The sequence below is a fragment of the Eretmochelys imbricata genome, chromosome 10 (genome assembly GCF_965152235.1).
Source record: "Eretmochelys imbricata isolate rEreImb1 chromosome 10, rEreImb1.hap1, whole genome shotgun sequence".
NCBI classification, from domain to species: Eukaryota; Metazoa; Chordata; order Testudines; family Cheloniidae; genus Eretmochelys; species Eretmochelys imbricata.
The window spans coordinates 30355548-30382803 of record NC_135581.1 but is presented as its reverse complement, the minus strand read 5'-3'; the positions used below and the strand labels follow the sequence as shown (position 1 = coordinate 30382803).

Genomic DNA, 27256 nt, shown 5'->3' with positions numbered 1-27256 from the left:
GGGAGGGGGCGGAGCGAGAGGCCGGCAAGGGCGGGGCCGCGGAGCGCGGTGCGGGAGCGGGGTGGCGGGGACCAGCCGCGCAGTGCCGGGGACGGTGCCAGGCGCGCAGGCAGCGCGCTGACCGCCCGCGCCCGCCGCTGCTGCCCGGCACGAGGTAAGAGCGCGGGGCGGCCCCAGCCCGGGGTCGGTGCTGGGGGCAGGCGGGGAGGGCCGGGCAGGGCGCCTGGCTCCGGACCCCAGCGGTGCCACTGCGGGACGGGGTTGGCAGGTGCCCCGGGCGTCGCCTTCAGCCCGCGGCTCCGGGCTCCCGCCGCGCCCGGGGCTTCCCGTCTCTGCCCCCAGCCTTGCTCCGCGCCTCCCCAGCCTCCGGGCTGCGCGCTCGGAAAGGCTCCGGAGTTTAGCCCGCGGCTGGCCAGGCTTTGCCGGGGGCCGGCTGCGCTCCCCCGGGAGCGGAGAACGGGGCTGGGGTCCGATCGGCTGTCGGGGGTTGGTGGAGGGGGGCAGAGTAGACAGATCCCCTCGCCCACTCCGCCCCTGAAGTGAGGCGTTACAGCTGGCTTGTGCCAGCCCTACCTAGCCCAGAGGTTGCCCCTGCCGCCCCCTGCTATTTGGTCCTCCTGGGGCCACCCCCAGTGATGGGTTCCCCGCAGCACAACACCCCCTTGCCACCCCCCATGAGATCTGACAACGCCAGCAGCTTTGATGGCCCACGGACCCAGGGGCTCGACTCTTGCCAGCCAGCTCCGCTTCCAAGGGCCAGGCAGAGGGAGGCAGAGGGAGGCTGGGTGGAACAGACCAAGACCCTTGCAAGCTCTTTAATGGGTGGTGAAGAGACAGAAGGCCCACAGGATGCCACTGAGCGGGGATGACGAGCCACGTGATTGTCCATGGTGCCCTCTGGGCAGGGTGGGCTCCAGGTTTTTTGCTGCCCCAAGCAAAAAAAAATTTGGCACCCCCCCCTTTTTTTGGCTTTTACACATGTTTGCACTTTGCAATGTTTGTTTTTGTTTTGTTTTGTTTTTTGACTGTTTAGAATTTTTTTAAAAAAATGAAAACAGAGAATTTGTAGTTAGTGAAATAAAACAATTCCCTACTGGTGTACTCATTTAATTTTAACAAAATCACAATTACAAACAATTCGGGTTCAACTGTACACTGTAATGAAAAACGTTAGTGTCTTCCCGTGCGCCCAGTTTCTCATACATTAAAAGAATTTATATGAACTGAATTTTTCTGGGTTTCATACTTGTGTAGTCTTTTAATAATTCAGTGAAATCTGCATTTTTTGCGATGGTCCTTTCAACTGAAATTCATGCCAGTCCTGACAAATGATTGAGACATGGTGGACCTCAAATAATTTTTTTGTAATTTCAGTTCTGAGAAACTGCGCTCACCAGAAGCCACTGATACTGGTAATGTTAAAAGACTGTGTAATGCTATCGCAGTGTTTGGAGTGAGGTGTTTGGGGCCGTACATCCCACCTGTGGGCCCCCAGCCCAATCTCAGACCCGGCCTCACCCCTGCAGAGGGGACAGTAACTGACAGAGTGGCTGGGGGGTGGGTCAGCTGCGGGAAGCGGGGTGCACCAGGGGCGCACGCCCAGCGCCAAGCCGCCCAGGGCAGCGGGTCCCTTACCGGCCGCGGGTCCTGCCCGAATCCCGGGCTCCCCTCCACTCGGCTCCGGCTCCTCCACCGCTTGTGACATGTGCGGCAGAGGCTGGCGGGGGGGAGGAGCCGTATCGCCCCGCTCCCCCAGTAGCAGGGGGCCAGGGCAGGGACCTGGTTGACTGAGCGGGGCCAGGGAAAAAAAAGGATGGCCGGAATGCCGCCCCTGGAAATGTGCAGCCCTAGGCACATGGTTGCTTTGCTGGTGCCTAGAGCTGGTCCTGCCTCTGGAGGTGTTTGCAGGAGGCTGGAGACCGATATCGGGTCAGGCAGGGGGTGGGTGGGACTGGGGGAATCTTGGCTAGCTGGGGAAGGACTCTGCTCTTGGTACACTTTAGGACAGGGTGGGCAAACTTTTTGGCCCAAGGGCCACATCTGGGCATGGAAATTGTATGGCAGGTCATGAATGCTCACAAAATTGGGGTTGAGGTGTGGGCGGGGGTGCAGGCTCTGGGGTGGGTCCAGAAATTAGGAGTTCAGGGTGCAAGAGGGGGCTTTGGGCTGGGACAGGGAGTTGGAGTGCAGGGGTGGTGATGAGGGCTCCGGCTGGGGGTGTGGGCTCTGGAGTGGGGCTGGGGGTGCAGGAGGGTGCTCCGGGCTGGGACCAAGGGGTTAGGAGGGTGTGAGGGGGATCAGGGCTGGGGCAGGGGGTTGGGGCCCCCCCTCAGGCTCCTATGTGGAGGTGCAGCTAGGCAGCTCTGCGTGCTGCCCTCTGTGCAGGGGCCACCGCTGCAGTTCCCACTGGCTGTGGTTCCCAGGCAATGGGAGCTGCGGGGGCAATGCTTGGGGCGGGGGCAGTGTGCGGAGTCCCCTGGCTGCCCCTTTGCATTGGAGCCGGAGGAGTACATGTCGCTGCTTCCGGGAGCAGTGCAGAGCCACAACATGCACAGAGTGGGGCAAGCCCCCGACCCTGCTCCCTGGCTAGATTGCTGGAGCAGGGCAAGCCCCCAACCCTGCTCGCCGACAGGAGCTCGAGGGCCAGATTAAAATGTCTGAAGGGCTGGATAGTTTGCCCACCCCTGCTTTAGGACAAAGGCTCAGTGGCCTGGGGTACATGGGCCCTTTAGGACTCGGGAGGCAGAAGACCTCATTCCAGGGAGTTGGAATGAACAAAGACCCAGGAAATGGGGTAATTAGCAGTTGGATGGTGACCCATTTCCTGGGCCTTTGTTCATTCCAGTTCCCTGGAATGGGGTCTTCTGCCCCCTCTACTCTTAAAGGGCCAGTGTACACCATTACACTGGGTTATGTGGGGACATGGCTGTACAGTATCTTTAGGAGTCTGGGCTAGGGTGCGATTGCCATTAAAAATAGCACCCTGATGCTGCGAAAGCAGGAGAAAGAGCCCTGGTTCTGTCAGGGGCTCGGAAGGAGGAGTCAGGGTACTTACTATCCTTTGAAAGCGGAAGGCTCTGCAAAGATGGAAGAGGAGGGCATGCCCCTTCCATTTGAGGCAAGCCAGGAGTTTATTTGCTGCTGGGTCACAAGAGGAGCGTTTCAGGGGAGGTGGGTGTTTGACCTTCGCTCTCCCCCATAATAGAACCACCAGTCCCACTTGGCACTCAGGCACCACCTTTCAGCCACCCATCACAGCGCTGCACAAAGGTGGGCAAGTGCCATTATCCCCACTGTACAAAGGGGGAAATTGAGGCAAGGGGGAAAGGAAGTGACTTCCCCCAAAAAAGTCAGTGGCAAAGTCAGAGCTAGAACCCAGGAGTCCTGACACCCTACCCAGTGTTGAGGCCATTAGCCCACAGCGGCCCACTCCTCTCCTTTTTCAACTCTTCCTTCCTCTCCCCCTCTATCCCCTTCCTCTGTATGCCTCCCTGTCCTCTGCCCCTGCTGGTTCTGAGGCTCCTGTCCTGGTGCTGATCCTGCCCCACTCTCACTGATCCACCTGATCCTGCTGGAGCCCAGAGATTCATGCTGGGAGGAAGGGCACCTACTGCTGCAGAGAGCAGGGCTGTGCAGCCTCTGCCCCCAGCTCCCTGCTCTAGGAAATGGCCTGGGTTGGTTCACCCCTGCACTTTACTCCCCGCGTTAGGCGCCCCTTAGCTGGTGTGGGAATATCAGAGACCCTTTCCCTCCCCACCCTGTTGCTCTCTACTGGTCCCTCACTATGGCAGTCAGGACTCCTGGGCTCTGTTCCTAACTGCCATTCACTCAGTGGGCAGCCTGGGGCATGTCACGTCACCCCTTGATTGCCACACTTGTCAAATGGGGACAGTGGGGCCTCCTGGAGGCTCGGGTACCATGGTAGGGTGCTTGGGACAGTATCCCCCATGGGTCTGCCTGTGGCTCCGGATCCCCCTTTTCTCTGTTCATTTCTCTCCCGTCCCTCCCACTTCTCCATTCAGGCGTAGCTGAGCTTGCTGTCAGAACCAAGCACAGGCACCACTACACCCAACCTATTAAAGCCGTTAATTGGACGTGGGCGGTGGGAAATACTTGGAAACCGCTTCACCCAAATCCCCTGGGAGCAGCATGTGGAAGGATGGGCCGGTGACTGGGGTGCTAGAGGGAGACCTGAGCTTAATCCTCTGCTCTGCCACAGACTCCATGTGGGACCTTGGGTGAGTCACTTAGTCTCTTTGGTGGGACAGATCAGTATTGCCACAAATGAGGTGCTAACTAGTAACTGGATCACTGGACTAGGGAGGGAGGAAGCGTACCTGGATATTGAAAAGGATTTAAGGGGTTGGGGGATGTAGCCATGGCCACTGCCATGGGACACACACATGAAATGTCTGGGCACATGCTGATACAGGTGATTCTGGAGTTCTGGCTGAGAGCTGTAAACTGGGCTCTGATTTTGCTAATAACCCTGCTCAGAAGAGTGTATACAGGGCCAGGTGCAGCTCCCAGTCACTGCAATGTAAGCACACGGTAATGCTATGGTCTCTTGATTGACATAGGTGTAAGGCCGATCAGAATCTGACCCATTTAGAGGAAGATGAAATAACTGGGGGCCGGCTGCATCCTCTCCCTCACCTTGTTGCACCATGGAGTTACCGTTTTATGGAGAAACTCCATTGGGGACAAGTGTGAAACCAGTATGAGACCCCCGTGTGAGATAAGAATGTTACACCAGAGAGTGACAGGGCCACACCCCTTCACCTCTCCACCCCCAGGACAATAGCTATTACTGGTGCCCAGCCCTTCCTGGGTGTTCAGGCTCTGTGACCATATCCCTCAGTTGAAATCTCTGTAAATTCATGCTGGTCGGTGGCTGCTAGGGCTGTACATGCGATGGAAGCACCCACAGCTAGAACAAGCTCCGACTCTGCCAATTTAATCGGCTTTGTTCATGCAGGGAGATCACACTGAGCACAAATAAGGGGGCCTAGTTTTTAGCGCTGGCCATCCTGTCTTTGCAAGTCTCTCTCTCCAGCTGATCTCGCCTTCCCCAGTCTCAAATTCATTCATTTCAGCCTTTGTAAAAACCCAAAGAGCCTGAACTTGGACTTTGTGTGGGAGCCCATTTCATAGGGGCTCAGGGTGAAAAGCTCCATGTTCAAATCATCAGCTCTGGAGCCCTCATTGGGAAATTTCTTCCCACTCATTCCTAGCATGAACACACTCGAGCCGGCTGAAGTTTTTGGGACTTAAAACTCCCCCCCTCCCCAAAGAAAAAAGAGCCAGTTCAGGTTGACTGAAACACTTCACAGATTTCTGTCAAATTTGCTGAATTGTTGGGCCAAAAAAAAAAAAATAAATCCCCATATTGTCTAAACACTTTGATTTTTCAATTCATAACAATTTTGTTTTGAATTTTACTTTGATTTTGGGTTTTTTTTTAAAGTTAAAAAACCTCAAAAACTGCATGAAACTGTGTGTGTGTGTTGATTTGAATAGTGTTTTGTTTGACCCACAACGAAGTGTCTCTCAATGTTTTTGGTAAAAAGAAAAGGAGTACTTGTGGCACCTTAGAGACTAACCAATTTATTTGAGCATGAGCTTTCGTGAGCTACTGAGCTGTAGCTCACGAAAGCTCATGCACAAATAAATTGGTTAGTCTCTAAGGTGCCACAAGTACTCCTTTTCTTTTTGTAAAGACAGACTAACACGGCTGTTACTCTGAAACCTGTCAATGTTTTTGGTGCGGCCAGTGAATTGAAGAAACTCAGTTATTTGCATGAACCGACGTTGCAAAGGAACATCTGCACGTGCTCATGAGTGTAGCCCAACTGCCCTCCTGCACAGGCCCGGACTTTTGTTTTTGCTGGTGGGTGCTCTTCTCTGCCCCCTCCCTTCCCCACCCATGCGAGAGGTGGGTGGGATCTCAGGGGGAAGAGGCCGAGCGGGGGCTGGGCTTTGGGACAGAGTGTGGACAGGGCCCTGGGGGTGTGAAAGAGGCGGAGTAGGGCGCAGAGCACCCACAGAGTCAGCACATATGCCCTTGTGCAGGGCCGGATTAACCTTTTGTGGGCCCGGCGCCAAACATATTTGTGGGCCCCCATGGGGGCAAGGGAGCATGGAGTGGGAAGGTTGGTTCCCAGAGCAAGGGGCCAGCCAGGGGCAATGGGGCACAGCATGGTGGGGCCGGCCCCACTCCACCCAGCCCAGTGCCAGGGTACTGTATACAAACCAGCAGTTGCCAGATGCACACTGGCCTGCCCAGCCCTGTGCTGCCAGTGTGCCCCCTCCCCTCGGGGGTGGGCCCATCCTGTGCCACACAGCCCCTGACTGCCTATGCCCAGCGTCCCCCGGAACTGCCATGCCCAGCAGCCCCCCACACAGACCCTCCACCACAAATGCACAGTGGCCTTCACACCACCACCCCTGCCCAGCACCCCCACACACATCCACACCACTACTGCCCAATGCACTTCCCTACAACCCACCACCACAACTACACAGCACCCCACTCAGACCCCCACTGCCCAGCATCCCAACACACAGACCTCCCCCAATGCCCCCCAAGACACTCCCCACTGGCCACAGCCCCCAACACCTCCAGAGACCCACTCCCTCACACCCAGCCCCCTGGCCACACTCAGCGGCCCTGCTGGAAGGTGACGGCATCTGCCAGGCTGAGCTGGCAGCGCGGCCGGGGCCGGTCCAGTGCCAGGGCGGGGAATCACTCCGGCCTCCCGGGAGTGGCGTGATTAGCCAGGGCAGGGTCTACCCCTGCCCTGGCCGGACTCCCTCAGGACCCACTTGCCTGGAGATATGGCGACCATACGTCCCTGTTTTGCTGGGACAGAGCTTAAAAAGGGAACAGTCCCGGCCATCCTGACTGTTTTGACAAAAACAGGCATTTATCCTGTTTGCTCTTGCCAACTGATTAGTTGGCAAGAGCAAATGAACAAATGCCCAGTTTGCCAAAAAAGTCCAGTGCGCCCCCCTAGCGGGGTGTGGAGGAACGTGTGCGTGCGGGGGGTGGCGACACAAGATGTCAGGCAGCAGGGTTTGGGGGGGTCAGCCCCAGCCAGAATGGAGCTTGGGGGGGGTTAGGGGCCAGCCCCAGCCCCTGGCAGCGGTGTGGGGAGGTTGTCAGCCCCAGCTCCTGGCAGCGGTGCAGGGAGCTGGGGTGAAGGAGGGGTCAGCCCCCGTCCTGGCAGCAGCATGGGGAGCTCGGGGGGTCAGCCCCTGGCTGCGGCGTGGGGAGCTGTGGAGGAGGGGTCAGCCCCAGTGGCAGATTTAGAGTTAGTGGGGCCCTGCGCTGAGCTTCATTTTTGGGGCCCCTCCTTGGGACCCAGCCAAGAAAAAGAACATTCTCTCTTTTCTCCCCCCCCATAAGTAATAGCAAGTAAATGAAGCCAAAGTGAGGTAACTTATTTTTCCACAGACCACTTGAAAATCGCTGGGGGTCTCGGCGGACCATGTAAAGACCTTTCCAAAGGTTGTTTGTACTGTTAGCTAACGAATGTAAAGCGCTTGGGATAAGAGCCCTCTAGAAAAAACATTGGGGTGCAGGGTCTGGCCAGGACTTACAGTGCGGAGTGGTGCTCAGGGCTGGGGGTGCAGGGTCTTGGAGGGAGTGAGGGTGCAGGAGTGGGCTGGGGGTTTGGGTGTGGGGTCTGGCCAGGACTTAGGGTGTGGGGGGGGGGCTCAGGGCTGGGGGTGGAGGGTCTGGGAGGGAGTCAGGGTCCAGGAGCGGGCTGAGGGGTGGGGTGTAGGGTCTGCCCAGGAGCTAGAGTGAGGGAGGGGGCTCAGAGTTGGGGCAGGAGGTTGGGGTGTGGAGCGCTTCCCTGGGGCAGCTCCTGTTTGGTGCGAGGGGTGCGTGGGAATGGGAGGGGTGCAGGATCTACCGTTTGGTGCTCAGGGTGTTGGGGGGCTGGATATGTGTGGGGGGTGCAGGAGCCAGGGCTGTGGTAGTGGGGGTGTGTGAGGGGGTGCAGGACTCAGGGCAGGGGGCTGGGGGCTGGGCTTGTAGGGGTGCTCCCAGCTTCCTGCCCTGAGTGGCTCATGGAAGGGGTCTGGAGAGGGTATGTGTAGGTGGAGTGTGGGGACCCCACCTTTGCTCCGCCCTTCCCCAAGGCCCCGCCCCCACCTCTTCTCCGCCTCCTCCCCCAAGCGTGCTGCGACCCCATTCCTCCCCTTCCTCCAGGAGCACCGGCAAACAGCTGTTCAGCGCAGGCTCGGGGCAGGAACAAGGCAGGCTCGGGGAAAGAGGCGGGGGGAGCTTGGCTGCCGGTGGGGGCAGGCAGAGCCTGGCCTGCAGCAGGATCCCCAGGAGTCGGCAGGACCAAGCTTCTGCCCCCGCAGGAGAGAGTGGGGGCGGAGAAGAGCTGGCGGGGCCTTGGACTGCAGCCCAAGCAGAGCAGGCTAGGCCGGGGCCCCTTTGGAGCCTGGTCCCGGCTCCATGACACCATTGTAAACCTGGTACTGCCCTTGTGGGTCACTATAAGGGATCGAATCCAGGACCTCAAGTGCTAAAACCATGAGCCTTTAGCACGTGAGCTAAAGGAGTAGCTCCTCTAGTGAATACATATCCTAGACTTTTATCCTTTGTGCATCAGCCACTAGCGAAGGACTCATCACTCACTGAAGAGCAGGTTAGAGGTGCATGCCAAAACAAACAAACATGGGACACTCTCACATTCCTGTCTAGGCCTTTCTGGCTCAGAGAGATTTGTACCAGCGTAGCTACTTCACTTATGCATTCCTGCAAACCCACAGTGTAAATGTGCTGTGCCGCTGTGAAAAGGGGCTCACTAGTTTCAAACAGCTTCAGCGGTGTGGCTACACCTGTACAATTATCCACACTATAGACTGGGGTGGCCAAACTCACTGGCCTTCCGAGCCGCCTACGATAATCTTCAGAAGTTTGAGGGCCGGAGCACACCTGCTCCACTCCTGCTGAAGACCTGAACCCCGGCAGGTGCGCCCTGCAGGGCTGAAGCCTCAAGACCTTCCTCCCCCCGGACAGACCCCAGACAGACGCCCCTACCCCACCCTCCCATTGCGAGACAGAGGTTCCGATCTCTCCCCCTGCCGCCCAGTCTGGAACACGGAGAACGCGGGGGGCGGAGGAGGCTTGCAAGCCATATTTTAATGGTAAAAGAGCTGCATGTGGCTTGCGAGCCACAGTTAGGCCACCCCTGGTATAGACAAAGCCACATCTGCCTTTCCTTCAACACGCACAGCCCATGAGAGTGGCAGATACAGCCCTATGCTTTTCTGTATTGATGCTGTTCCCCAGGTGGGGGCAGCAACACTTCAGATAGTCATAGCACCTTCCCCAGGAAGAAACCTTGAGAGCCCATCAATTCCCTGGGCGAGGGAGAGAAAATAATGGAGAGATCTTGACTCTCTGCAGAAGTTGACAGATGGGGCACCATACCTATTGGGAATGAGATAAAGGTGGGAGACATGCTGTTGCTGCAAACAAGTTTACTGGTACGAAGGTTTGCAGAAAGGAGATAAAGGGAGCTTGTGGGTTTGAAATAAGGATTACTATTTGCAAAGCGTATCCTTGCAGGCTTCCCACCGCTCCAGTGAGGCTACAAGTGGCTACATTTTCTTTGCAGAAAGCATCCCACTTTAATAAGTATAGGAGATCAGCTAGTGAGATTTCAAGCTTCTGGATTTAAATGCTAGCCCTGATTCAGCTTCAAACGCCAAACCTTAATCCAGAAGCACATGTGCATGTTTCCAAGTTCTATCTACACAGCACAGACACACTCCATTCTCATCATCACTCATCAGGTCTGGGGTTTATTTTAATCTCAAATAATTTCCCAGCCATTATGGCTGTGCAGAAACCCTTCCAAAGGAGCCTGGTGCAGTGCTGTGCAGCCAGACAACCTCTGAGGTGTGAGCTGCCCTCTTTAGTACAACCATTAACTCTGAAACCTAATGATCACTTTAATAGCAACATTGACTATTGACTACTTCACTGCTGGTTGACTACTTCACTGCTGGTCCCTTTAGCAGAAACATCTCCCTACTCTGGGATAGGGTAGAGGGCCACCATTTCACCCCACTCCCACACATACCCCTCAGATCTCTTCGGGGAATCAATCCCTAAGCCCTCACCCCTTCCAGTGAGATGGTCCAATTCCCATATACAATGTTACGCTTTCAGGCTGAGCGACCTGTTTTAGAAGCAGGGAAACCACACAAAACACAAACAAGAAGAGCAAAGTTGCCGTGTGTGGGAGAGTGAGCGCCCACACCTCTATAACTCACTGCATCAGCTCAGAGCTGCCCCTATGGACAAGCCAACTCCTTTACATTCACTGTCGGAGAGAGGCATTTATAGCCCTGTGTTTTGTGGCACTACAGTTAATCTAGCAGAGCAGGGGCGGGGGAGAAGGAAAACCACACTGTGTATTTATATAGTGAAATAAAACTCCCTGGCTTTGTGAGTGTGTTGATTTACCATGAGAGTCTCATTGCTGTCTGGGAGGCAGAGCTGCTGCAGAGGCCAGTTTGCGTAGATCCCAGCTCCTCCATCCCAGAACAGCGGAGCCGTGCTTTATTTGTGCTGGGGGCAGGCAGGGCTCCCCAAGGAGATAGTCTCTCCATCGCTGTCTTTCCAGGAGCGCGTCCGGGTGTGTGCTGCAGCTTGATTCTGGATTCAGAGGCATGGGGGGAGGAATTGAGAGCAGAGGCTCGGAGACACTGGCTTTGTTAAGACGGAGCCCAGCCTCATGCCGTGTATTCTCTGAGCCAATAGTAACCAGCAGATTCTGCTGAAGAGCACTTGGCCATAGAGTTGTTAATGGGGTCTCATCCTCCTACTCCAGTCACACAGAGTCAAGGGCTCTGGCTACTGTCTTCCTCATTAAGATCTCTTCCCTTTCCCTCTCTCTGCACCCTCCAGGTGTTCTCCCCTGAAGGCAGGATGACAGAGCACGAGGACTTTGCCAGCCTGGCTGGGTACTGGAACGCCTCAGACAGCTCTCAGTTCAGCCCTGCCAGCGTCATCATCCCAGTCATCTTCTCCCTCATCTTCCTCCTGGGGACGGTGGGCAACAGCTTGGTGCTGGCAGTGCTGCTTCGCAACGGACAGATGGGCCACAACACCACCAACCTCTTCATCCTCAACCTCAGCCTGGCCGACTTCTTCTTCATCATCTTCTGCGTCCCCTTCCAGGCCACCATCTACTCACTGGAGGGCTGGGTCTTCGGCTCCTTCATGTGCAAGGCCGTCCACTTCTTCATCTACCTCACCATGTATGCCAGCAGCTTCACGCTGGCTGCCGTCTCAGTGGACAGGTAAGCAAGGCTGAAACCTGCCATGGGGCTGCTGGACCCTACCAGATGCCCTGTGCCTGGCCTCGGGAGTTTGGAGGCTCAGAGAATGGGGAAAAGGGGGCTCATCACCACCAGGTCAAACCCAGCTTGCACCAGAAATGACTTAATGCTGTCCCCTCTGTGGCCTGTGCCAAAAAAAACCGCATCAAATGTTGGGAATCGTCAAGAAAGGAATAGATAATAAGACAGAAAATATCATATTGTCTCTATATAAATCCATGGTAAGCCCACACCTTACTGCATGCAGATGTGGTTGCCCCATCTCAAAAAAAGATATATTGGAATTGGAAAAGGTTCAGAAAAGGGCAACAAAAATGGTTAGGGGTATGGAACGGCTTCCGTATGAGGAGAGATTAATAAGACTGGGACTTTTCAGCTTGGAAAAAAGTTGACTAAGGGGGATATGATAGAGGGCTATAAAATCATGAGTGGTATAGAGAAAGTAAATAAGGAAGTGTTATTTACTCCTTCTCATAATACAAAACCAAGGGGCCACGAAATAAAATTAATAGGTAGCAGGTTTAAAACAAACACAAGAAAGTATTTTTTCACGCAACGCACTGTCAACCTCTGGAACTCCTTGCCAGAGGGTGTTGTGAAGGCCAATACTATAACTGGGTTCAAAAGAGAGCTAGATAGATTCATGGAGGATAGGTCCATCAATGGCTATTAGCCAGGATGGGCAGGAATGGTGTCCCTAGCCTCCATTTGCCAGAAGCTGGGATTGGGTGACAGGGCATGGATCACTTGATTATAACCTGTCTGTTCATTCTCTTTGGGGCACCTGCCATTGGCCACTGTCAGAGGACAGGACACTGGCTTGATGGACCTTTGGTCTGACCCAGTATGGCCGTTCTTATGTTCTAAAAGGGTTGGAGGAATGTAGTACAGTTCCTGTTAGGTGTCCCCTTCACAACCCACGTTCTTACAGGCCAAGGAGGTGGAGCCACTATGCTCTCCACCCTAGACGTGGCCCTGCCAGGGCAGCTGGGTCGGGAAGCCTGTGGTGCCACTGCCTGTGTTTTTCTAGAGGAAGGATGGTCTAATGGTTAGGACACTAGCCTGGAACATGGAGGGCTGGATTCAATTCCCTGCTGTGCCAAGACTCCATCGGTAACCTTGGGCATATCACTTAGCAGCTCCGTTCCTCAGTTTCCCCATCTGTGCAATGGGATAGCAGCAGTGCCCTCCTTCACGGAATAAATACATTAAAGCTTGAGGTGCTCAGCTGACATGTATTAGGGGCTAGATAAAGTGTCTAAGATAAATAGATTCTAGCTCTGTGGGTTAATAGAGGACTTGCCTTTCCACTGCTGTCAGACCATCACTGAAACACATTGATGAATGATCAGTTTAGAAGCCCCAAGATCTGTGCCAATAATACATTGCACACCTGGTGCATTCAAACTGTGGGCTAAGCTCAGTTCCTGGTGTAATCAGTGATGACTCAGTTGTCTCCAGTGCAGTTGTGCCTGCTTATGACAGGGCCTAATCTGGCCCTAGCTCTGTCTAATAAGGGACCCAGTGTCATATCACAAAAATATTAGGCCAGATCCTCAGATGGAGTAAGTCAGCCAAGCTCCCCTGACATTAGCAGAGTGATGCTGATTTACATTAGCTAGGGATCTGGCCCATTCTGCCTTAAATGCAATTCAGTGTGTACATTCAATGCAGAATTCTGAAAGCATGGTTTGGTTCAAGCTACGTATTGGGCCTGATTCTGATTTCATGTGGACATACAGCAACATAGCTCGAGTGCCAGCAGCTGAGCTATTCCTCATGTACACCTGTGTAGCAGATCAGAATCCGGTCAATTGGTTTGAGACAGGACATCTGCCCAGTTTTGGCTGCACTGCCCCAACTTCCCCCACTGTTTTGCACGTAGGGGTGAAATACATGTTCTTCCTATGGATCATGCTTTGGCTTGGTTGGATCACCTCATTTTTCCTGTTTGTTACATTCACTGCAGGTGGGGGGTAAGGATGGCAAATTACCCCTGTGATTAAGAGACCCCCACACTGATATCAGGGACTGAAGATTGCAGGACTCTTGACACCGTTCTGACAATACATCGATTGGTGCTATATAAATATTTACAGATCGATCGATCGATCGGGTCTATGCCTCAGTTTCCCTATCTGTACATTGGAAATAATGATAGTGAACTTCTTTGTAAAGCACTCTGAGATCTACTGATCTCTATAAAAGCTATATTCTATATACAGGTAATTAATGACTATTGCTATCTTACCTTACATATCACCTCGTTCTGAACCATCCCAAACTAGTTCCCAAGCTATATAGGAAGCACTATTACTAATCAATTGGAATTCTTTGAGGGGGTCAACCAACATGTGGACAAGGGTGATTCAGTGGATATAGTGTACTTGGACTTTCAGAAAGCCTTTAACAAGGACCAAAGGCTCTTAAACAAAGTAGGCAGTCATTGGATAAGATGGAAAGTCCTCTCATGGATCAGTAACTGGTTAAAAGATAGCAAACAAAGGGTCAGTGAAGAGAGGTAAATAGTGGGGTCTCCCAAGGATCTGTATTTGCACCTATGCTGTTCAACATAATGGGAAAAACGGGTGAACGGTGAGGTGAACAAGTTTGCAGATGATACAAAATTACTCAAGATAATTAAGTCCAAAGCTGACTGCAAAGAATTACAAAGGGATCTCACAAAACTGGATGACTGGGCAACTAAATGGCAGGTGAAATTCAAAGCAATGCACATTGGAAAACATAATCCCAACGATACATACAAAATGATGTGGAAATAGCTAATTTAGACCCTTCTAGAAAGGAGTCATTGTGGATAGTTCTCTGAAAACATTCACACAATGTGCAGTGGCAGTCAAAAAAGCTAATGGAATGTTAGGACCTTTAGGAAAGGGACAGAGAAGACAGAAAATATCATAATATAAATATAAATCCATGGTATGCCCACACCTTGAATACTCTGTGCAGTTCTGGTTACCCCATTTCAAAAGAGATTTATTAGAACTGGAAAAAGTACAAAGAAGGGCAACAAAATGATGAGGTTTCAGAGTAACAGCCGTGTTAGTCTGTCTTTGCAAAAAGAAAAGGAGTACTTGTGGCACCTTAGAGACTAACCAATTTATTTGAGCATGAGCTTTCGTGAGCTACAGCTCACTTCATCGGATGCATACCATGGAAACTGCAGCAGACTTTATACACACACAGAGAACATGAAACAATACCTCCTCCCACCCCATTGTCCTGCTGGTAATAGCTTATCTAAAGTGATCATCAAGTTGGGCCATTTCCAGCACAAATCCAGGTTTTCTCACCCTCCACCCCCCCACACACAAACTCACTCTGATGAGGGGGATGGAACAGTTTCCATCAGAGATGAGATTAAAAAGACGGACTGTTCATCTTAGAAAAGAGACGACCAAATGGAGATATGTAGGAGAACTAGGGGTCACCCAATTATATTAATAGGTTTACAACAAACAGAAGGAAGCACTTCTTCACACAACACACAGTCAACCTGTGGAACTCGTTGCCAGGGGAGGTTGTGAAGGCCACAAGTATAATTGGGTTAAAAAAGAATTAGGTAAATTCCTGGAGGAGAGGTCCCTCAATGGCTGTTAGCGAAGGTGGTCGGAGACACAACCCCATGCTCTGGATGTCCCTAAATCTCTGACTGCTTAGGGGACTGGATGACAGGGGATGGATCACTTGATAACTGCCCTGCTCAGTTCATTCCCTCACAAGCATCTGGCATTGGCCACTGTCAGAAGACAGGATACTGGGCTAGATGGATCATTGGTCTGACCCAGTATGGCCGTTTTTATGTTCACTTCACTCACCACTGAAATACCACCTCTTCTATAGGAATACCCGCAGCAGTTATTGGAATTACTGTAGTGCCAGGAACCTAGTTAGGGACCAGGATCCCATTGTGCTAGGTGCTGTCTGGGAGTAAGAAGAGAAGAATAGCATCCTCAACTAAAACGGCAAGGAGCATTAAGATAGCCCAGAACTGGACCAGGACCTCAGGGACACAGCCCCAGCACTCCTGAAAAAGAAGCTGAGAGAACTTTGATAATCAAACGTAGCGAGGTGCTTAGTTTTATATCTGATAGTGACTGATAAATCACTCGGACCACTTCCCACAGCACTTACTGTAAGCCATCTTTGGAGGTCTCCCACCCAAGTACTGGCTCAAAGCTGACCCCAGGTAGCTTGTGAGATCAGACTGAAGCCTAACATGAGGGGATATGGCTGATGGTACTTTACTGCAGATGGAAAGTAGGAGTTCAAGGAGTTGCAGTGGGAGACGGCATCTCTCTAGCTAGCTCAGATCCAGGGACAGTCTCTGAAAACCCCTACAGCTCCCCAGCATGCGCCCTGGCACAGCGTTCTGCTCACCTGGTTTCAGCTTATTCTTCACCTCTCCTGCTACATACTGTTGCTGCTGAAGAACGTGGTTGTGTTCCACCCACTTCAGCACAGGATGAAGCCATCCTTGTACCGCGTCTGGGAAGTGCTATTGGAGCTTTCCAGATGGACGGTACAGCAGAGACACGCTATGCTACTGCTCGGGATGACCTTTTGTGCTGGCTGAGTTATTGTCTTGGGCTGTCGGCTGCGCTGTTGCCAGGGATGAACTCCTAAGGCACAGCGCGTGGCAATGAGCATTGGTCCCTACTTGATGAGGACAGGCTTAGACTGGAGCACTGAAGGGCTTGTGCCTGCATTGACAGCTACTCCCCCTTCCCTGCAGTCTCCTGTCCACAAGTCAGCTAGGATCCCAGCTGTCTCCCTTCCTAGCTGTCATCTGCACCAGGGACCCCGCAGGGACTGTCACACCAAACATGTTTCAGCTCTCCTGGGGTGCTGCAGACAGATGCTCCCACTTGGCCGCTCTCCCTACTGATGCGTGTGAGGGAGCTGGGCTCAGCGCTTCTCCTGCACGCCGCTCTGCTCTTTCAGCCTCCCGGCGCCTGCTGGAGAGCCAGGAGCAGCACTCTGCATTGTGTGGTTTAACCTGGAGGTGCGCTGGTGCAGCGCCAGGGGAGGACAGGCAGGCAGCAAACTGTTGCTAGGACATTTATCAGCCCCAGAAACCAGCCCAACACTGAGAGGAAGAGTCATCATTTTTGGGGACCTCCAGCTCCCCATCTCTGGGCCAGCACAGTCAAGGCCCCAATGAGCAGATCTACAGACCTCTGGGCCAGATCCAAACCCCATGGAGATCAATGGAACGACCCTCATTGACCTCTTGGGGCTGTCAATTGTGACCCATATCCCTATACCCATCCCATCCCTGGAGTGTCCAACAACTTAAGGATCCCAAAGGCCTCAAACCAAGGCTCAGGGCTGGGCCTGAGTTTGATCAGATCCCAGCCTCAGTCTCAGCCAGGCAGAGGCACAAGCTCTTCCTTTCAGCAGGGGAGGGACCCTGTGTCAGCATGGGCTGCCATTTGAGGGGTTTGGCCCTGTCCTCCCCTGCTCCAGCTGGGTGTGGGAGAGCCATGGAGGGAACGTGCTCCATCCCTGGGGAGAGAGAGCATCATGTGTTACTCCTGAGTGGCCTCCCCAACCTCACCTCTCTGGCCAGTGCTCAGGGAACTGGGCCGAGCCTTCTGTCTGGAGGGAGGGGAAGGAACCTGAGTTAGAAAAATACTGCTGTCCAGGAAGAATCCCATGAGGAATCAAAATGCTGCCCTACACAGGGCCGTATTCTGAATGGGTTAAGAGGGTTTGGCAGGGTGAGGACCCTTCCTTAGTGATGTCACACCCATTTGCTGAGGCTGGATGGAGGCAGAAGGGGAGAGAGGGAACCACTGTCACAGGACAGCAGGAATCCCACAGCGACTGCGTGTCCAAGGCAGAGTCCTCCACACCCCTAGCTACTGCCCGTTTATTTTCATTTACAGGTACCTGGCCATCCGCTACCCACTGCGCTCCCGGGAACTGCGGACCCCCTGCAACGCAGTTGCCGCCTTGGCTGTGATCTGGGGACTCTCTGTGGTCTTCGCTGGTCCATACCTGAGCTACTATGACCTGATCGAGTGGGAGTCCAGCTACATCTGCATGCCCGGCTGGGAAGAGTGGAAGCGCAAGATCATAGACACCAGCACGTTTGCCTTCGGCTACATGATCCCCGTGCTGATCGTCAGCCTCTCCTACACCAGGACCATCAAGTACTTGTGGACGGCCGTGGACCCCCTGGAGGATATGTCAGAGTCCAGGAAGGCCAAGCGGAAGGTGACCAAGATGATCATCATAGTGACCATCCTCTTCTGTCTGTGCTGGCTGCCCTACCATGTGGTGATCCTGCGCTACCTCTATGGGGACTTCCCCTTCAACCAGGCCACCTATGCCTTCCGGCTGCTCTCCCACTGCATGGCCTACGCCAACTCCTGCCTCAACCCCATTGTCTATGCCCTGGTCTCCAAGCACTTCCGCAAGGGCTTCAAGAAGGTCTTCAGCTGCCTCCTGAGGAAGAAAGCCCGCAACAAGGTCCATGTGGTGCATGCTGCCCACACAGTGCCTGGCTTCGAGGCGGGCTCCACTGAGGTATCCCAGATGAACGAGAACAACGGGCAGCAGGACGGGTGCGAGCTGGATGCAGGATCCCTCTTGGTCCAGTCGGGCTCCTCTAGGCCCCTTCACCTCTCCTAGCAGCGAGGTTCCATCCTCTTGGGCAGCCGTGCTGTGTTGCCAGTGGCAGGGAGAGGCCTCCCCTTCTCGCTGGATGATAGAGAGGACACGAGGGACAGCCCCAGAGAATCCTACTCCTAACCCTGGACTTAAATTTCTCCTGGCATGCCACAGGCCTGTTGTTCTCCCGAGCCCCCAGACAGCGTGCAAGAATGGGCCTGCCCGTGGGAGGGAACAGACCCCAGCTCACACCGGAGCCACAGCCCTGCTAGACTAAAGCTCATTGGACCCAGTTTTTGCGAATGGAGCAGAGACCAGCAGCACCAACCCAGCTCTGATTGTGTCTGGGTTGGCTGTCAGTGCTCCCTGCTCCTTAATACCAGCTAACGCCCATCACTGCCTTGCTCTAGTGTAGTCCTGTCTAGGCAGTCCTGCTTTTTGCCTCATTTATGTGGCTTCTCGGGGTTAAAACATCCCCTCCCATCTCTAGCTCATGACACAGTGTCTGGAGGCAGATTCCCAACCCTCTGATCCATCTGTCACAGGTGAGGGGCATTGCTCAGAGAGGACAGCACAGAAACACAGCAGGCAAAGCTGCCTGGGCCTGCTCTGTCCATCTTTCAAACACGCCCTGAGGGAACAGACAGGGTCGGCCCATCCCTCAGCCTCTGCTTGGGGCACTGTTTTGTACCACTCCATTTGCCATGTGCATTTGCAACTGCCCCACTGACTTCATTGTACTAGCCACGTGCTTGTCCCTTTGCTCCCAGGACCTTGGCCATGTACTCATCTTTTGATCCATGATACCAGCCCACCTACTCCCCCACCCGCTCTGTGCTGCCCACCATGTGTGTGGTGTTCACCTTGCAATACCTGACACAAGGTCACCACCTGACCCTGTCCCAGGTCTAGGCGCTGGGAGCATCATCAGAGCACAGCCCTTGTGTGTGAGCTGCTCGTTTCCCCTGCGCTCACTGTGCGACCTTCATCAGCACTTGTGTTCCGCATAGCAGGGGGGACCATAGCGTGCAGACAGTCCAGAATCTATGCTGGTTTATTGACTATGCCATGGCCAAGCCAGTCACCATAACCGGAGTGTCCTTAAAGCAAGTTGTATTCACGGCATGGGTGCACGGCTGCCTGTGCGCGTCTGCTTCTGGTGCTCACCATTCTAGTGTAAGGGGCTCTCCTTCACACATGGAGCACTGGGGTCTGCGTGAGGGAGACGGGGCTGTACATACTGTAGAGCTGTCTTTCTAACCCCCAGCAAATAAATATGTTTTCCTAATTTGGGAAGCAACAGGGCCTTTGTCAATATTTCTTGTGGGATGGGCCCCAGCTGCAAAATCCAAACCTGGGTTTGGCTCCCAGAAGGTAAAAAGGAAAACAGGAGATGACCTTTTGAGCGCTGGATCAGCCTCTTCCCCTCCACCCCATTCCTCTCCACCCAGCTCCCAGGAGTGCCAGATCCCTGGGCAGGCAGCCCAGGGGGTAGGGAATAGGTGGCACTGCTTTGTGAGAACCCTGTGCTTGGCCCATGCCATGTTGTGTGGATCAACCCCTCCCTGGCCCCCATAGCACATGGCAAAGCGCCTTCCTCAGATCAAAGACTTTTCAGTCTCCTGCCAGCCTTCACCTGTGCAAAGTGCAGAGTGCACCAGGCTAGCAGACACCTGCAGGGCCACCTCCTCACCTGGTGTAAATCAGAGCTCTGCTGAGCTACACCAGCTGAGGATCTGGCCCATTGGCTCTGCTATCCACCCAGCCCTTCATCCTCTGGCTACAGCTCACTTGCCTTCCTGACACAAACACAGTTAGCTGACAACCTGGTTGACAGCCAGGGAAAGCTGGCTCTAGATCCCATGAAGGAGTCGATGGGATGGGCAGGATAGAGGAGCCCAGGGTTGAGGTGTTCACGCTGTTCGAGCTCAGGAGGGGATGCAATCACAAAGCTCAAGGGGGTTGCGGACAGCAGTTGTTGCAGTAGGAGGGGGTATTGCCAGCTGCTTTCTTTCCCTGTTTCTTGGATGCCATAAATCATGGTCACCCCATACATGAAAGAGCCAATTGCAGCAGCACCTTCTGTGAAGTATGGTGGGAACTGGTGCAGAGGCCTCTGGGGCACTCCTAAGGTGGAGCAATTGAGAGTTAATCAAAGTGGGGTCATCTTATAATTGGGGGAAAGACACCCAGAAAGGAGAAGGGTCAATAGCAAAGGTGTGACTATAGCCCATATCTCCCAACTCCCAATACTGGGCTAACCCAGGTGCTGTTCAAAGCCGTGAGGGGACCATTTCCCTTCTGCAAATGGGTTGTCCGCTGATTCGACTGCCGGACCATTCACCCCTTCCCCCGACTCCCCGCCCAGCAGGACAGGGCCTCTCCTGTGCCATGACCCCTCCACTCCACATGGTTACGGACTGCGAAGGGAAGGCAGAGAAGAAAGCCCCAGACGAACAAGAACGAGGCCAACCGACAGAGAGGGGCCATGTGCCATGGAAGGCACACTGCTGGCAAGCGCTTGGTGAAAGAGAGCAAAGAGAAAGGCAGGGCAGAGGCAGTAATTACTCCAGTTGGCTTGTACTGTCATGCAGGCCCCATGACAGTCGCACACACTCCCTACCACCACTTGAGGAGAGAGCAGTGGTAATTGGGTCAGCAGCGGTGAGAGATGAAGGGTCCCTGCTCAGCATCAGACCAGAGCTGCTGGCAGTGTGCAGATGCCTCTCCCTCTTACTTCACCATCCTGTTAAACCAGTGAAGCACGGTGCAGTTCAGAAAGCAGCCTAGCCCCAGTGCAAAGCCCCGCTCGCTCCTGCTGGTCCCAACAGGCTGTGGAACAGAGCAGCCAGACAAGCACCATACTGCATCCTTCAGCTGAGCCCAGCAGCAACCAGTGGGGGCTGCTGGCATTCAACTGAGGATGTCACAGCGCCACTGTCCTTCAACAGCCTGTGTCCCCGCCCGTTCCAGACAGTCACATCCCCACACACAATGGATCCCCTTCACCCTGACAAACGCATACGTACACCACTGCCCCGGCTCTCACCTCCTCACACAGGAGGGGCCTGGGCCTGACAAAACTTGCACTGTGCCCCTGTGCACACAGGCACATTCACGCACTCACCGAGGGACGCTAGAGACGGACACTCTACAAACCCATCCATGCACCAGCACCCTGATGTATGTCCACAGGCAACCTGCCCCTCACCTCTGCAGGTAATATGCAACGCGCCTGAAAAACTACCCATGCAGACAGTGGCACCGGCCAACACTTGGAAACATTCACACACACACCCCGCACCAAAACCCAGCTCCTTCGCGACCTAGGAATAGTACTTCCAGCTAGTCAACCATCCCCCCACGGCAGACAGAGACACCCAGCACCAGTCTGCTCCTTATACACATGCCAGTGGCGTCAGGCATGCAGCACAAACGGAGCCCATTGCAGACCTCAGCATCTCTCCTTGCAACACTCCTGGGCATTGCAATGGTGCCTTGTTGCTTCAGCCCCACTCCAAAAGATTCTTGCACCCTCACCTGTGCCGTCTGATCAGCATCACTCTCTTGGTTGGCCTGTCTCCTTTGCCCTTCTCTTCAAAACACTCAGGGGGTTTCACTCCAATCCCTCACAAACACAGCTACTGATATTTAACCCCTCACCACCTGCAAAATCCGCTCCTTTCATTTCCCCCGGTTTGCTACCTCTGCAGATTTTGTCAAAGCCCCTTGGAGGGTCAAAGAGAAGCAGGTGCTCAAGAGCAATGGGAACTGCTAGTGTTTGGTCTGTATGAGATTCACCCCAGCACAAAGCTTGTGACCCCAGGACTCCAGTGGTGTGGCTGGGCCCCTGCCCTGGGGAGAATTTCTCCCTCCCAGGAGCACAGGGCTATCAAAGATCAATATCCACTGAACTGGACTCTCAGAGATGGTACTGAAAGCCCTCGGCACCCCCATATTATAAAGGTATTTATGAGTACAGGCCAACGCTCAGCACAATTTCAACCTGCCTCTGCTGGGGGAGAGGTGCCTGGGGATGCTTTTGACATACAGACGTTAGGGTTTCTCTTGGCTGAAAGGCTAATTAAACAGCTGATAAATATTAATAACACCAGGTTCCCAGAGAGGGTACAACTGGGTCCAAGAGATTTATTAGGAGTCAGCTGCTTTATGGATTGGAAAGATGTAAATGGCGTGGCTCCGGAACAAGAGCTGCTTGGTGACCTCTCCAGATTCCTTTTTGTTTTTGCAAACGTGCCCCCACCCCCTAGGCAGAGGTGTCTCCACAGCGAACTGCACAGTCAAGTAGCTTTAATTAACTGATCGGCAGCTTGTAGAGACAACCCAGAGCTGCTGGGTAAAGATACGGAGCCGTGCTTTAGGAGTCACTTTATTACAGAGCTGCTCAGAAGCTCCCTAGTTAAAGCTGAAACCCACTCCAGGCCCTATAGAGTCATCTTTCCTCTAGCTTGGGGGGGAGAAAGGGGGAGGGGAATGAAAACTCCCACCTTTGAGCTCAATAAATGTTCTGGCTCCTCCCACGCCATCGGACTATTGCTGGGCAGAGTCCGGAGGCAAGTGACGAACCCTTCTGCCAAGTGGAGTTGGCAGCAACAAGTGCCAGGGTCAATACCTAAGGGTTCCTTTTGACCTCACAACCCAGAACCGGCTCAAGCCCCAACCCAGTAAAACTAAACACCAACCCTGGGCACCACCAAGAGGCAATACTTCCCCTCTCACAAGCACCAAATCTGTGTAGGGAAAAGAAAACTTTTAATAAAAGGGGAAAGGAGCCCAGCATTAATTTGGGAAAACACCACAAGCATGATTCGAAGACAAGTGACCAGAGTACGCTGAGCAGCGTCCTTTGCCTCAGTCTCTCACCTGGTGGTGTGAAAGTCTGACAAACAACTGTTCCTTTCACACACTACTCCCCTCTCCCTCCACTGCACCCCACTCACAGTTGTTGCCCGTGGTCAGTGACAACCCAGAGTTCAGAGGTGCGTTCACATGAGTTCACCTCCCACCCCAGGAGGGGGGGTAGAAAAGGCGTCAAGCAATGCCTTAGCAGCTGCTGTCTCAGCGTTTTCTGTGTCGGCCGCTCTGTGTCTGTGTCTGCCTCCACTCACTCTGGAGCTACTTCCCTGTCAGCTGCTGTACAGTCCTTCACTCTGCCACTGCCCTCTACTGCAGCCTCTGGGCTGGGGTCTGGAGCGCCCACCACTTAACACAACTCTCAGTGATTTCAGCGCTCAGTGGGGGACCCTCACTGCTAGTGCAGGCTGGGCTGTCTCTTTTCCCAAGGACACCGTCCCATAAGCAAGGTTTGACACTTAGACCTCGTTATCAGTGATTTCAGCTCTACTGATCCACAACAAAAGACTTTTAATTGAGTTTTAATCAGCTCTGCCCTTAAACAGTGGAGAAGGAAGAGGGTCAAATGGTGTCTAGGGCCCTTAGGCAGAGCAAAAGCAAAAACCCCTCTCCCCCTCCTCTCTCATCCCCACTGGGCTTTGGCACCCCTACCCAGCGAGTGCAGTTCAGTTGAGCGTGCACCCCTCAAACGGGGCATGCCAAGCACTGTTCTGCTGCTCTTTATTCACACAACAAGGACGACCCTTTATTACCCCTGCACCCAAGAGCAAGGTGCCTTGCACTCCAACACCAGCTCAAAGTGATCATTTGGACAGCAGCTCCATCATTCTGTGCAGCCTAGGCCGAGCGGGCGTGTCTCTGCAAACAAGGGTAGTTCCTGAAGGCTCCTCCTGCAGCTCATCACTAGATGTCAGGGGTGAGCTCACACAGACCTTACTGACTATTTGGCATGAGTCAGATTTTTCACGAGTATCCAGTGCTCTTTTTGTGCCAGAACTCAGAAAGTACTCGGTTTGAAAACGGGACACTTTGAGCAGGATCAGAGCTCTCTAAGATCTGCCCTATGGAGTGGTTTCTGGAAGTTACAGTCAATAAATAAGAAAAGGAGTACTTGTGCATTCAATAAATAAGGTTATTCTCAGTTTCATCTGCTACTTACTGGTTTCAGAGTAACAGCCGTGTTAGTCTGTATTCGCAAAAAGAAAAGGAGGACTTGTGGCACCTTAGAGACTAACCAATTTATTTGAGCATGAGCTTTCGTGAGCTACAGCTCACTTCATCAGATGCATACCGTGGAAACTGCAGCAGACTTTATATATACACAGAGAATATGAAACAATACCTCCTCCCACCCCACTGTCCTGCTGGTAATAGCTTATCTAAAGTGAGCATCAGGGTAGGCCATTTCCAGCACAAATCCAGGTTTTCTCACCCTCCACCCCCCCACACAAATTCACTCTCCTGCTGGTGATAGCCCATCCAAAGTGACAACTCTTTACACAATGTGCATGATAATGAAGTTAGGCCATTTCCTGCACAAATCCAGGTTCTCTCACTCCCTCACCCCCCTCCAAAAACCCACCCCCATACACACACAGACTCACTCTCCTGCTGGTAATAGCTCATCCAAACTGACCACTCTCCAAGTTTAAAACAAAGTTAAACCAGAACATCTGGGGGGGGGGGGGGTAGGAAAAAACTAGAGGAAATAGGCTACCTTGCATAATGACTTAGCCACTCCCAGTCTCTATTTAAGCCTAAATTAATAGTATCCAATTAATGGGTCGGAATATGAACAAGAGGCTGCTCGGCAGCTCTCCAACACGAGTTTCTACAAGCCATTACCCTATGATCCCACTGAGAGTTACCAAAAACAACTACAGCATTTGCTCAAGAAACTTCCTGAAAAAGCACAAGATCAAATCCGCACAGACACACCCCTGGAACCCCGACCTGGGATATTCTATCTACTACCCAAGATCCATAAACCTGGAAATCCTGGGCGCCCCATCATCTCAGGCATTGGCACCCTGACAGCAGGATTGTCTGGCTATGTAGACTCCCTCCTCAGGCCCTATGCTACCAGCACTCCCAGCTACCTTCGAGACACCACTGACTTCCTGAGGAAACTTCAATCCATCGGTGATCTTCCTGATAACACCATCTTGGCCACTATGGATGTAGAAGCCCTCTACACCAACATTCCACACAAAGATGGACTACAAGCCGTCAGGAACACTATCCCCGATAATGTCACGGCTAACCTGGTGGCTGAACTTTGTGACTTTGTCCTTACCCATAACTATTTCACATTTGGGGACAATGTATACCTTCAGATCAGCGGCACTGCTATGGGTACCCGCATGGCCCCACAGTATGCCAACATTTTTATGGCTGATTTAGAACAACGGTTCCTCAGCTCTCGTCCCCTAAAGCCCCTACTCTACTTGCGCTATATTGATGTCATCTTCATCATCTGGACCCATGGAAAAGAAGCCCTTGAAGAATTCCACCATGATTTCAACAATTTCCATCCCACCACCAACCTCAGCCTGGTCCAGTCCACACAAGAGATCCACTTCCTGGACACTACAGTGCTAATAAACAATGGTCACATAAACACCACCCTATACCGGAAACCTACTGACCGCTATTCCTACCTGCATGCCTCCAGCTTTCACCCTGACCACACCACACGATCCATCGTCTACAGCCAAGCTCTGCGATACAACCGCATTTGCTCCAACCCCTCAGACAGAGACAAACACCTACAAGATCTCTGTCAAGCTTTCTTACAACTACAATACCCACCTGCGGAAGTAAAGAAACAGATTGATAGAGCCAGAAGAGTTCCCAGAAGTTACCTACTACAGGACAGGCCTAACAAAGAAAATAACAGAACTCCACTAGCCGTCACCTTCAGCCCCCAACTAAAACCCCTCCAACGCATTATTAAGGATCTACAACCTATCCTAAAGGATGACCCAACACTCTCACAAATCTTGGGAGACAGGCCAGTCCTTGCCTACAGACAGCCCCGCAACCTGAAGCAAATACTCACCAACAACCACATACCACACAACAGAACCACTAACCCAGGAACTTATCCTTGCAACAAAGCCTGTTTCCAATTGTGCCCACATATCTATTCAGGGGACACCATCACAGGGCCTAATAACATCAGCCACACTATCAGAGGCTCGTTCACCTGCACATCCACCAATGTGATTTATGCCATCATGTGCCAGCAATGCCCCTCTGCCATGTACATTGGTCAAACTGGACAGTCTCTACGTAAAAGAATAAATGGACACAAATCAGATGTCAAGAATTATAACATTCATAAACCAGTCGGAGAACACTTCAATCTCTCTGGTCACGCAATCACAGACATGAAGGTCGCTATCTTAAAACAAAGAAACTTCAAATCCAGACTCCAGCGAGAAACTGCTGAATTGGAATTCATTTGCAAATTGGATACTATTAATTTAGGCTTAAATAGAGACTGGGAGTGGCTAAGTCATTATGCAAGGTAGCCTATTTCCTCTTGTTTTTTCCTACCGCCCCCCCCCCCCCCCAGATGTTCTGGTTTAACTTGGTTTTAAACTTGGAGAGTGGTCAGTTTGGATGAGCTATTACCAGCAGGAGAGTGAGTGTGTGTGTGTATGGGGGTGGGTTTTTGGAGGGGGGTGAGGGAGTGAGAGAACCTGGATTTGTGCAGGAAATGGCCTAACTTCATTATCATGCACATTGTGTAAAGAGTTGTCACTTTGGATGGGCTATCACCAGCAGGAGAGTGAATTTGTGTGGGGGGGTGGAGGGTGAGAAAACCTGGATTTGTGCTGGAAATGGCCTAACCTGATGCTCACTTTAGATAAGCTATTACCAGCAGGACAGTGGGGTGGGAGGAGGTATTGTTTCATATTCTCTGTGTATATATAAAGTCTGCTGCAGTTTCCACGGTATGCATCTGATGAAGTGAGCTGTAGCTCACGAAAGCTCATGCTCAAATAAATTGGTTAGTCTCTAAGGTGCCACAAGTCCTCCTTTTCTTTTTACTTACTGGTTATGCATGAAGCCTTCCTGCTGGAAACTGAATCTGAACAAGTGGTCCAATACCCTGCGTTACTCATTTCCTAACCCTCCATGGGGAATGCTGGATGCACCTGGGAGAGGGAACTCACCTGCACTCTAGTGATCCTTGGCTAGTATTATAGATCTTTGGGGGACCATGGAAGTGCCATGGTAGTGTTCACCTAAACAGCATCCCCTGCCTCAGGTCCTGGGCTGAGCAAAGCTCAACTGGACCTCAAGGGCGGGTCCATTATGTTCTTCACCCACTGTCACCTTCCAGGGTGCAATTCAGACC

At 52.9% G+C, this 27256-nt stretch overlaps 1 protein-coding gene across 3 annotated transcripts; it reads left to right on the top strand.

Moving 5' to 3' along the window:
• The first annotated feature begins 39 nt into the window (after positions 1–39).
• On the top strand, positions 40–19316 carry LOC144271520 (galanin receptor 2b-like). Of its 3 annotated transcripts, XM_077828909.1 has the most exons (4): positions 41–154; positions 4023–4238; positions 10940–11334; positions 17286–19316. In XM_077828909.1, the coding sequence occupies exons 3-4, from the start codon at positions 10961–10963 to the stop codon at positions 18031–18033; spliced, it is 1122 nt and encodes a 373-aa protein (XP_077685035.1). In that variant the 5' UTR covers positions 41–154; positions 4023–4238; positions 10940–10960; the 3' UTR covers positions 18034–19316. The 3 variants fall into 3 exon arrangements, with proteins under 3 accessions (XP_077685034.1, XP_077685035.1, XP_077685036.1); XM_077828908.1 differs by lacking the exon at positions 4023–4238 and having other exon boundaries at positions 40–154; XM_077828910.1 differs by lacking the exons at positions 41–154; positions 4023–4238 and adding an exon at positions 5880–5890.
• The last annotated feature ends 7940 nt before the right edge of the window (positions 19317–27256 follow it).